This window comes from Leopardus geoffroyi, chromosome E1 (assembly GCF_018350155.1).
Source record: "Leopardus geoffroyi isolate Oge1 chromosome E1, O.geoffroyi_Oge1_pat1.0, whole genome shotgun sequence".
NCBI classification, from domain to species: Eukaryota; Metazoa; Chordata; class Mammalia; order Carnivora; family Felidae; genus Leopardus; species Leopardus geoffroyi.
The window spans coordinates 13,701,598-13,713,741 of record NC_059330.1 but is presented as its reverse complement, the minus strand read 5'-3'; the positions used below and the strand labels follow the sequence as shown (position 1 = coordinate 13,713,741).

At 37.7% G+C, this 12,144-nt stretch overlaps 1 protein-coding gene across 1 annotated transcript; it reads right to left on the bottom strand.

Annotated features, from left to right (window-relative positions):
- Positions 1–307: 307 nt before the first annotated feature.
- Positions 308–1,237, bottom strand: LOC123604655 (olfactory receptor 1A1-like). Its single transcript, XM_045490987.1, has one exon. The coding sequence runs from the start codon at positions 1,235–1,237 to the stop codon at positions 308–310; it is 930 nt and encodes a 309-aa protein (XP_045346943.1).
- Positions 1,238–12,144: the final 10,907 nt, after the last annotated feature.

Sequence of the window (12,144 nt, the reverse complement as noted above, 5' to 3'; positions counted from 1 at the left end):
TATTATTCCTAATATGTTCATGTTCATGGTCATGTTCCTATAGAAGCAGAGCTTCAGACTTTCTCAATTTTACTCTGATCATTGTAGCTTATCTGGGACATGACCCAAGTATTCCTGTGCTGCTAAAAGGACAATAATGTGTACAAAGTGATAATTTTATAAGATGTATCATAAGATTTCAGAGAAGAGGAATTTCCACATGGGAAGGACAAAGGTGGCTTCTTGGTGGAGTAAGACATTGGAGCTAGATTTCCAAATGCACCTAATTGGTGACTCTAATTGACTGTCCAATATGACTTCACATTGGTTATGAGGAGAGTCTTTTTCTGAAGAGTTTCCCCAGGGCAGCCTTCATGTCCTGATTTCTCAGGCTATAAATGAAAGGATTTAACATTGGGATCACTGTCATGTACATAACAGTTACCACTGCATCCTTTAGGCTGTAACTAGACAGAGGGCGGAAATACATGCCCATGACTGTCCCATAATATAGAGTAACAACAGTGAGGTGGGAACCACAGGTAGAGAAGGCTTTGAGCACACCCTTGGTGGATGGAACCCTCAGGACTGTGGAAAAGACCTGAATATAGGAGATGATGATGAATAGTAAGGGTATAGAGAAAACACCAGCCCCTAGGTACATCACCTTCACATTAAAACGGATGTCAGAACAGGCGAGCTTGAGCAAAGGGATAGTGTCACAGTAAAAGTTGGCTACTTCTTTATTGCCACAGAAGGACAGACTGGATGTCAGCAGAGTGTGCGGGAAGGCATTGGCATTTCCAACCACCCAGGACACAACAACTAGCAAGACACAAGTCCGTGGGCTCATAATTGTTGTGTAATGAAGTGGGCGGCTGATGGCCACGGCACGATCATATGCCATCGCAGCCAGGATGTAGCTATCTGTGTTACCTAAGGCAATCATAAAATACAACTGTGCTAGGCATCCTCCAAAGGAGATGGCTTTGCTGTGCAAGAGATGGTTGGCTAGCATCTTGGGGATGGTTACAGAGGAGAATAAGATGTCAACAAAGGAGAGGTTGGCAAGGAAAAAGTACATGGGGATGTGAAGGTGAATGTCAGAGTGAATGGCCAAGATGATGAACAGGTTTCCAATCAATGTGATGGGGTAAATGAACAGGAAGAGGATGAAGAAGAAGTCTTCCTGTTCCTGCTGACCAGTAACTCCCAGGAGGATGAATTCCAGGGTAGAGGACTGGTTGTTTTCCCTCATGGCTCCTTTGTTAAGAAAGAGGGAGAGGAATTCAGAATTATTTTGGAGTTGCCACGAATGTAATGATCTTTCTTACCCACCAGTTTTTATTAAGTGACCAGTAATCTTAAGGATGAGTTTACTAAACCCAGAGACAGCCCACATTTCTGGGAAAATATCCTTTTTGTTCAGTGGTACCGATCAACATTTAGCCCTTGACACTCATGTTTAAGAAGTGAGAACTGTGTGAATCAAAGATACCAATACTCCTCTATCCCAGAACCATCACTCAAACACCTAGGATTTAATCAATTCACAAAAACTTTTTATATTGTATGTGCTAGATACTTTGCTAAGCTTATGGAAAAACACAAATATGTGCAAAATACACTTTTAAATCCACTTCTTCAACATGTAAGACATAGTCCGCTCTCAGGGACTTTATGTAATGGAAAAGCCAAAAATCACACGCATTTTTATTTATTTATTTTTAAAAAATTTTTTTTAACGTTTATTTATTTTTGAGACAGAGAGAGACAGAGCATGAACAGGGGAGGGGCAGAGAGAGAGAGGGAGACAAGAATCAGAAGCAGGCTCCAGGCTCTGAGCCATCAGCCCAGAGCCCGACGCGGGGCTCGAACTCACAGGCCGTGAGATCGTGACCTGTGCTGAAGTCCGACGCTTAACCGACTGAGCCACCCAGGCGCCCCCGCATTTTTTTTTTTAAATTACACAATACAAAGGAAGTAAAGCATTTTGGAATCTTTGTGTTATTACAAGGACCAGCCATGAAATTAGGAATTGTTCCAATGGCCAAACTAATAGTGATCCTAGAGCCCAGGAAGTAGCAGGTATCTATGCTGACATTGGATGATTGTAAATCACCAGAATCACGGGGTTTCACTCCTAGAAATAACAAGCCTAGTGAGTTTTCTCCCCAACTGTCCATTTTCAGAGAAGAATTTCATCCCCTCTTTTGAAAGAATGTATCTCTTTAGAAAATTCTCTAATATCGATAATCACAGAGCTTTTCTCTTCTCTTCCTTTATTATTTCTTTTGTTGAGCTATCCAACTCCATACTCATTTCAACTACTGCTTAGTAAGTAAACTGTCAGATCCATACCTGTAGGCTTGATCTCTCTTTCCCATATTTCTACACTCAGCTATCCTGCAAACATGTCTGTCCAAACACTATACTCTGCATATTACAACCTAAGTGGTTTGCAAGCTTATCTGAGGAGGAAAATCATACTTTGCTTATGTCAATAACCCTAGAGAGGTCATTATAGAAAGTTGTTCACTGTGTGCACTCAATATTTCTTGGGTTAAATCAAGGTTTATTTTTGGGGTTCCTCACATATGGGAGATTCAGAAGCACACTCACTCAGTTTATCTCTCACTTCTACATCTTGTTGATTTTTCATTTGAAATAATTCTTACATAACTCATTTTTTCTACGTATACTTTCAGTGCTTCAGCTTAGATCATCATCGTTTTCTACCTGAAACTTTGTAATGCTGTCTTAATTACTTGAGTATAGATTCTCTGTTCTTTGAGTCGCTTGCACTGAGGCATACTGATGATGGCAGAGACTAATAGTTTCTTGTTCAAACCCTTGTTGTTCTCATCTTCATGGACACACAATTAAACTATATTTCCCACTCTCCCTTGCACTGAGGTGTGTTCATGTGACTGAATTTTAGCCAATGCATCACAATCCATGCATTCCAGTTCTGGACTTCCTCCAACTAGATGGAAATGGCCAGTAGGCTGAATGGGTTGGTGGTATCACACGGTGGGATGAACCTGTGTTCTTAGTTCTCCACATTCAGTGGAGAACCAAGGAAACATACAGGAACTATTATGTAGGAGAGAAATAAACTTTTATTCCATTGAAACCATTATATGTTTTGTGATCTCTTTGTTATTGTGGTTCAAGGTATCCTAAATAAATCACTAAATTTTCTAAAGAGCACTCTACTCCATTAATGAACTAAGTCAATCAATCAATCAATCTATCTTTTTTAAAGTTTATTTATTTATTTTGAGAGAGAGAGAGTGAGAGCAAGCATGAGGGGAGGTAGGGGCAGAGAGAGAAGGAGAGAGAGAATCCCAAGCAGGCTCTGTGCTATTAGCACAGAGCCTGATGTGGGGCTTGATCCCATGAAATGTGAGGTTATGACCTGAGCTGAAATCAAGGGTCAGACAACCAACTGAGCCACCCAGGTGACCCAATTCAATCTATATTTAATTTAACCACTAATTCTTAATGTCTCCTATAGTGCCTGTGTGAATTATATGCTAGGTACAGGGAAAGCAGTTCTCATTAATTGTTCCCCAAATATGATGTACTTAAAAAAGTTTTTGTTGGTTTTCTCTTTTGAAATGCCTTTCCCTACCTTCACACATAATATACAAGGGTTCAGAGGTTTCAATGAAGCTAAAGGGCTAAGAGACTATGGTATTTCATGTGGCCTATAACGTTTCAGAGGTGGGGCTTTTGGCAACATGGAGGATTAAGCTAATGTTGACAAGTCCCATTCCAGTTAAAACACATAGAAATTCTAGATAAGTTTTAAAACTAAAAAAAAAAAAAAAAGTATATATCCAAGTCTAAAGGGAATAAATGGGAATACTTAGGTATGAGAAATAAGAAGAAAACCCAGAACAAGTGTTATAAGTCATAGTTGAAACCACTATAGCCCCTTCAGGTTTCCAACCACAAATAAGGCCCCAACGGCTGGATTCTGGTGTGTTAATTCCCTTTTGGTTCAGGAGATGCAGTCACAGATATACATAATGTAGAGAGCTAATTTGAGTCCTGTGCATAAAACACTACAGTGATGTCATATTTGATTGTCTGCAAAGAAAACCCATGGAAATCTCTGGATCAATCAAGGATTCTCAAGGGAACCTCTAGAGTTATCGACAAGTTTGCTTGGTATAAACCAATATTAAACACAATCAATACTATACATATTTTTTTGTAATTAAAAAAATGTTTATTTTTGAGAGAGAAAGACAGAGTGTGAGCAGGGGAGGAGCAGAGACACAGAGAATGGGAGACACAGAACCTGAAGCAGGCTCCAGGCTCTGAGCTGTCGGCACAGAGCCCAACGCGGGGCTCAAACCCATGAACTATGAGATTGTGACCTGAGCCAAAGTCAGATGCTCAACCGACTGAGACACCCAGGTGCCTCTACTTATTTTTAAATAGTAATAAATTAAATTTATAATTTTAAAAAAGACTCCTCATTCACAATCAGCAATAGAAAATATTAAGGAATCTAGATAATCCTAAAAAAGAAGTCCAACTAGTGAAAAAAGTTATAATACTATGAAGAACAAAAAAGGAATACCTAAAGAAAATGGAAAGATAAGCAATGTTAATGGCAAGACTTAACTATGAGAAACATGTCAGTTCTCCTCTGATTAATCTATGAATAGGATGCAATCCTAATCAAAATACCACAGATTTCTGTTAAACTTGAATTTAGCATGCAGAAAAATAAGGAAGCATGAAGAGCAAATATAATTTGAGTATATAGAATAAGAAGGTATTAATTACCATATCAGTCATCAAATGATTTACTATTATAATTCAAAGAGTAGTATTCGTGTAGGGAATGAAAAATAGACCTATGTGCCAGACTAGAAAGTCCAGACATAGGTCAAGTGTTTATTAGGAGTTAGGATATAACATAGGTTGATTTAGAAATGGGCAGAGAAAGGATGGACTGACCATTTTGTATATGGGGATACCCATATAATGAAGACAGTACTGAAAATAATTCCTAAAGATTAATTGTAAAAAGCTAAACTTCAAAGTATTTAGAGGAATATGTAAACATATCAAATCAACATGCTATGCTCAAACTTACACAATGTAGTATGTCAATCATATCTCAATAGAGCTGGAAAAATATTTAGAGGAAAATATGTTTATGATTTGGGGAAAATAATTGTTTTTTTATTTTTATTTTATTTTTTTATGTTTTTATTTTATTTTTGAGAGAGAAACAGAGTGCGAGCTGGGGAGGGGCAGAGAGAAAGGGAGACAGAATCTGAAGCAAGCTCCAGGCTCTAAGTTGTCAGCACAGAGCCCGAAGCAGGGCTTGAACTCACAGACTGCGAGATCATGACCTGAGCCAAAGTCAAATGCCCAACCGATTGAGCCACCCGGGTGCCCCAAGAATTGATTTTTTAAAACCAGGCACAAAGCATATAAAACATAAGAAAATTTATTCAAGTTGACTATTTTAAATTTAAAGCATTTATATGAAAAAGACATTTATAAGAAAGGGGGAAAGGCAAGTCATGGGCTGCAAACAGGTATTTGCTGCACACATAATTAAGAAAGGATTAATATTCAGAATAACAGAGGTTTCCTATACACTGATAAGAAAAGGACCAAAAATACTGTAAGAAGTAATGGGCAAAAAGGCTGGAACAGGCCAGCCATAGAGGAGGAAGCTGGTATGTCCAAGAAAGAAAATAAAAGATGTTTAACTGAATTAAAAGACAATTTAACATCTTTAATCTTGGGATGTGACACTATGACAACTTCAAGTGTTGGGAAGAAATGGGAAGATTAATATTGCCGTTGGAGAACAATTAGCCAACCTCTAGGAAAGCTGGAATTCATACACATGTGATTCAGCAATTCCACTTCTAGATTAGACCCTAGAAAAAGTCTGGCATTTGTGTTCCTGAAGACATCCATGAGGATGTATTGTCAATAGAAAACTTGGAAATGGCCTACCCATGGAGGAGTAGATAAGAAAATTATGCAATTTTCTTATGAATAAATTCTGTGCCTCAGTAAAAGTGAATGAATTCACCTGACAAATTTTTAAAAATAGGCTGGAAAAAAGGAAGTCACTGAATGATATATTCTGTATCACACATTATGTGCGCAATTTAATACATGGTGAAAGTATAAGTCCTAATTGGAATATACTAACAAGTCTAGAATTGTAGTTATCTCTGGAGTGAGAGGGACAAAAATGAATTTTGGATGGGAACAAAGAAAGGTTTCAATTATTTCTGTAATACTTTTTTCATTAAAAGTTTTGTAGCATAGGGGTGCCTGGGTGGCTCAGTCCATTAAGCGTCTGACTCTTGGTCTTGGCTCAGGTTACGATCTCACAGTTCATGGCTGTGTTGTGTTCTGTGCTGGCAGCACAGAGGCTGCTTGAGATTCTCTCTCTCTCTCTCTCTCTCTCTCTTTTCTCAAAATAAATAAATAAGCTTTAAGAAAATTTTGTAGCATATAGACCAAGTTATTACATTTGCTAAATACAGATGGTGAACTTTTGTTAGGTTATTCTTAATTATTCTGATGTTTTAACAGTAATACATAATTTTGATTTAAAATGAATTTTTGCATGTTCGATGGTAATTGGGTCAAGAGGGTGGCCATAGCGCGGGGTGGCTCAAGTCCATTTTTCAGTGAATGGAGGAGATAGGATGTGTTCCTTGTGAAGAGGTTGAGAATAAATGGAAGTTATTTCTACTGGGAAAGGGAATCCAGGGGCCATTATCATGCTCATCCTGCTTGTGTATATAGACATCTGCTTACTGAAATCAAAATTATATTTATAAAATGCAAATGTGATTGTGTCTGTCTCTGAAACCACTCATTGACTACCCATCATCCAACTGATGAACTTGAAGTTCCTTATCATGGAGAAAAACTCAAGAACAAACGGTTTAGGAAGAAATATGTTACACATTTTTGTCAGGAGCTGAGAATACAGGCACAAGACAGGGAGTGTTCAATACAGAAAGAAGTTCGGGTTTATATTGTGGAGCATTCTAACTAATGCAAGGAATTTATAATTTATTCATTAGATACTAAGAATTAGTATAGTGGATGTGAATCGCACTGTTTCTGATACTGGAGAAATGCAAACTTTTGTTTAATATAAACATAAGTATTTGAATATATACATTAAATGATAAACAAGACAACATTTTGAATGATAATCTGGTACAAGGAAAACCACAACATAATAAAATGAAAAAGAACTAAAAAACATAAGAGCAAGTAACACCAGAAGAGAAGTGGTTGGTATAATCAATGGGAGAACTGGAGAAACAGGAAACTAGAGCAGAGAAGCTTCTGAGCACAGGGACTGAGGATAGAGATACTCAGAACTGGATGTCAGGGTGTCATCATGGAGAGAATGCAGAATGATTTCTGCAAAATCCTTGGAGAAAAAGGTAACAGAAACTTTTGGCCCCAGGGCGAGGAGCTAGGAGGTACAAAAGCATGAATGCTAGAAGCAGAATAAGAGCCTTGAGTTCACAGGAAGTAACTCAGAGTTGAGGGCAATGTTGAGTCACTAAAACCACCTTTCTGGAAAGTGTTTGTGCTCTGAAATGCCTGTAACATGAGTAAAATGGTGTGAAGAGAGTCTAGAAGGCACAGAAGAGGCCAAATGCTTTCCCTGGTCATTGGAAGCAGCAAACATGCTAACTGGACATCCTCTAAGTGCTTTGAGACTCCTCAAAGTTCAACTCTTTGCTACTTTGCCAACGAAATAACATAATTTCCTGAAGGGGCCAATGAGTATGCACCATTGTATGTGGGAGTAAAAGGAGGGTTTGTAGCTTTTCTTGATGATAATGAATGCACATACACACTATAAATTCAGGAGATGGAGAGAGTGCAGAACTAATATAACCAAACAAATGCCCCTTCCTCATCCTGTTTTCTTGGACTAAGCCCAAGGAGAATTATCAGAGAGAAAGGGTCGCTGTTTTTCTCTTTGCTTTTTTTAGCCATCTGATCTTGAGAACTTGGGTTCTGGAGCCAAGGTTTGAGTCCTAATTTTGCTACTACAACTCTATGTGACTTTAGGCAATTCAATTCACCATTTTTCACCTGATAAAATGACAAAAATACCTTACCTTTGGAGGCTTTGTGAGGCTCAAAGGAGATAATGCAAGTAGGTCAGTTGCTGGCTATCTATCCTTGATTTGTCACTGTCATAAAGACCCTTTTCCACAACATTCACACCTCCTATTGAGGAGTCAGCTCAGATGCTGTCAAAGGGGTTTTGGTCCTATGGCCTTCACTCCTCTTCCACGAGTGGGAAGTTCACAGCCAGCTGCTGAAGCCCTTGTGAACATTCCTCCCTGGGGAGGCAGGCATGCTGCAGAAAGGGTCAGTAGTAGGCCTGAAGAGTGGGTCTCTGGTCCTCTGTACTTGAGGTGAAGGAGCTAGGACTTGGATGGTTTGGAGAAAAGAGCCTCGAGTTTCCTAATGATAGAGCAGAAAGGATGACTGTTCTAGATGGGCCATGAAGACGGGAACTCTAGCTTCCTCCTCAGGAAGCAAGGTGGTCATAGAATAGAGAAAATTAGGAATTCTTTACCAGGTTATAACATCTCTTGAAACGTGACTCCCTCAGGTCTTCATCCTGGCCATAGTCAGAGTAATTGTTGAGACTCATTACACACTCCTATGGCTGTGCCCTGAGGAGACAGTGGTTCTCAAGAGTAATCTTTCCCAGAGTTCTTTTCTAGAAGGAAGTATGGGCAAGAGGGTTTCTTAGAGAATGTGTCTCCAGGGTTCAAGCTCTGAGCTGACCTCTTCTAGACACTTTGTTGGCATACGGGCTCCTGGCACCAATTGGAACATCCTGTTGGGTGCTGCAAAGACTGTGATATATATATATATATATATATATATATATATATATATATACACACACACACACACACACACACATATACACTGCATTTAATGGAATATTATTCAGTCACAAGAAAGAAGCCAATTCTTCCATTTACACAATAATAGTGAAGCTAAGGGATCTCAGTGAAATTAGCCAGACGCAGAGACAAATAGTGAATGATCTCACTTCTATGTGTATTATAGGAAAGTCCCAGTCATAGTAACAGAGAGTAGAGGATGGTTTATCAGGGCCTGGGGGTGTGGGAGAGAGGGAGATCAATTCTTCTGTGTGGAATGATCCTGGCATTTTAGGAGTAAATTCCACTTGGTCATGGTGTCTAAACCTTTTAATATGCTGCAGAACTCTGTTTGCTACTGTTTTGTTGAGGATTTTTAGATCATTGTTCATAAGGGATATTGGTATGAAGTTTTCTTTTTTTTTCTCGTAGTGTCTTTGGTTGTTTTAGTATTCTCACAGAATGTTAGGAAATTCCTCTCCTCTTCATATTTTTGGAAAATTTGAGATGATTGGTATTAATTCTTCTTTAAATGTTTGTTAAAATTCACCAGTGAAGCCCTCAGGTCCACGGGTTTTCTTTGTTGGAAAATTTTTCACTACTGATTTAATGCCCTTGTTATAGGTCTATTTAGATTGTTTGTTCCTTCATAATTTAGTCTTAGTAGGTTATGTGTTTCTAGAAATTTGTGCATATAATTGTTCATAATCCTCTCTTACTATCCTTTTTTATCTCTATAAAATTGGTAGTAATGCGTCCACTTTCATTTTTGTTTGAGCTGAGATAACCCTTTAATATCTCACTTTATATCTGCCTAGTCTTTTCAATTTTTTAAAAATTCAATTTTTAATTATTAAAATTTTTTCCAGTCTTATTGAGAATTAATTGATATACATTACTGTGTAAGTTTAAAGCATACAGCATGATGGTAGGATTTACATATATTGTAAAATCTCTACAATAGGTTCAGCTAACATCTTCTTACAGAGATAAAACAAAAACGAAGAAGAAAGTGAGGAAAAACTTTCTCCTTGTGATGAGGACTCTGGAAATGTACTCTCTTAACAGCTATTCTTTTTTTTAAGTCCATAATCACATATTACATAATGATATACACTGCATATACTATTAATCCTTATGAAGAAAATTGCAAAAATCAACTGAGAAACATAAAACTTTAACAAATAAAAAGAATACCATGTTCCTGAATGAGAATATTAAAGGTAAAGATGTAATTCTTAATTTACAGATTTAAAAAACTATTTTATCATGAGTTTAAGGCACTCTAGGAGAATATAAGAACAACCAAAAATATTTTAGATTTATAATGCATCTTAGTATTTTTACTTTCTTATTTATTTATTTTTAAATTTATATACTTATTTTGAGAGAGAAAAAGAGAGAGAGAGAGAGAATGAGCGGGGGAGGAAGAGAGAGAAAGGGGGATAGAGAATCTGAAGTGGGCTCTGTGCTGACAGCAGAGACCCAGACGGGGCTCAAACTCATGACCTGAGCTGAAGTTGGACGCTAACCGACTCAGCCACCCACGCACCTCACATCTTAGTATCTTTTAAAGCAAGCATTCCTTGTTTTATTTTTATTTTGTTTGCTATTTTTATTTTTCAAATAATTGACCGTATGGTATCAGTACAAGGAACTGAGCAATCAATGAAACAAAAGAGAAGTAAAGGAATAGTTCCATACATAAAAACTTGAAAATATTGAAGATAGCATTTGAAATTTATGAAGAAATGATTCAATAAATGTCAGTAGAACAACAGTCTGGTTAACTGGATAGAAAATGAGCTTTGTACCAACTCACCATATGTCAAAATACTTTTTAGGTTCAATAAAGATTTAAATATAAAAAGTAGGGGCACCTGGGTGGCTCAGTCGGTTAGGCATCCAACTTCAGCTCAGGCCATGATTTCATGGTTCATGGGTTCGAGCCCCACATTGGGCTCTGTGCTGACCATTCAGAGCCTGGAGCCTGCTTCCGATTCTATGTCTCCCTCTCTCTCTGCCTGTCCCCCACTCACACTCTATCTCTCTCTATCTCTCAAAAATGAATAAACGTTAAAAAAATTTTAAATATAAAAAATAAATATCAGAAGTAGCAAAAATAAATAAAAGGGTATTTGTATAATTTGGAGGGTGGAGAAAGCCTAAGCATGATATCAAAACCAGAAACCATAAGTTATGATATTAACAGGTGTGAACATAAATATTTTAGATATTTTCTTATGCCAGGAGAATGCAAAGTGCACAAAAGCCATGTCCAAAAAAAGTTTTATAGGTTACATTGTTTTTACATCCTTTCTCCAAAGATAAATTTTAGATTTAGGTAGATAAAAAATTCAAATTTATTGAAAAAAACAACAACAACAGAAAAACACCAGGAGAAAATTTTAAATCTTGAAATGGGGAAGGGCTTCATACAACACCCAGTGCTCATCACAAGTGCCCTCCTCAATACCCATCACCCATCTAGCCCACCCTCCTGTGCACCTTCCCTCCAGTAACCCTCAGTTTGTTTTCTACAGTTAAGAGTCTGTTTTATGGTTTGCCTCTCTTTCCCCCAACCTTGGGCTCATTTGTTTTGTTTCTTAAATTCCACATGTAAGTGCAATCATACAGTATTTTCTTTCTCTGATTGACTTATTTCGCTTAGCATAATACTCTCCAGCTCCATCCATGTCGTTCCAAATGGCAAAACTTCATTCTTTTTATGGTTGAGCAATAGTCCGGTATACATATGTATATACATACATACATACCACATCTTCTTTTTCTGCTCATTAGTCAATGGACGTTTGGGCTCTTGCCATGATTTGGCTGTTGTTGATAATGCTGCTATAAACATTGGGGTGCATGTATCCCTTTAAATCTGTATTTTTGTATCCTTTGGGTAAATACCTAGTAGTGCACTTGCTGGGTTGTAGGGTAGTTCTATTTTTAACTTTTTGAGAAACCCCCATACTGTTTTCCAGATTGGCTGCACAGTTTACATTCTCACCAGCGGTTCAAGAAGGTTCTCCTTTCTCCGCATCCTCACCAGTGTCTGTTGTTTTCTGTGTTGTTAATTTTGGCCATTTTGAGTATGAGTATGAGTTGGTATCTCTTCGTAGTTTTGATTTGTATTTCCCTGATGATAAGCAATGTAAGAATATATTTAATATATGAAAGTTCCTTTTCATCCAAGTCTGAACTTTTTATGTGTTCACTG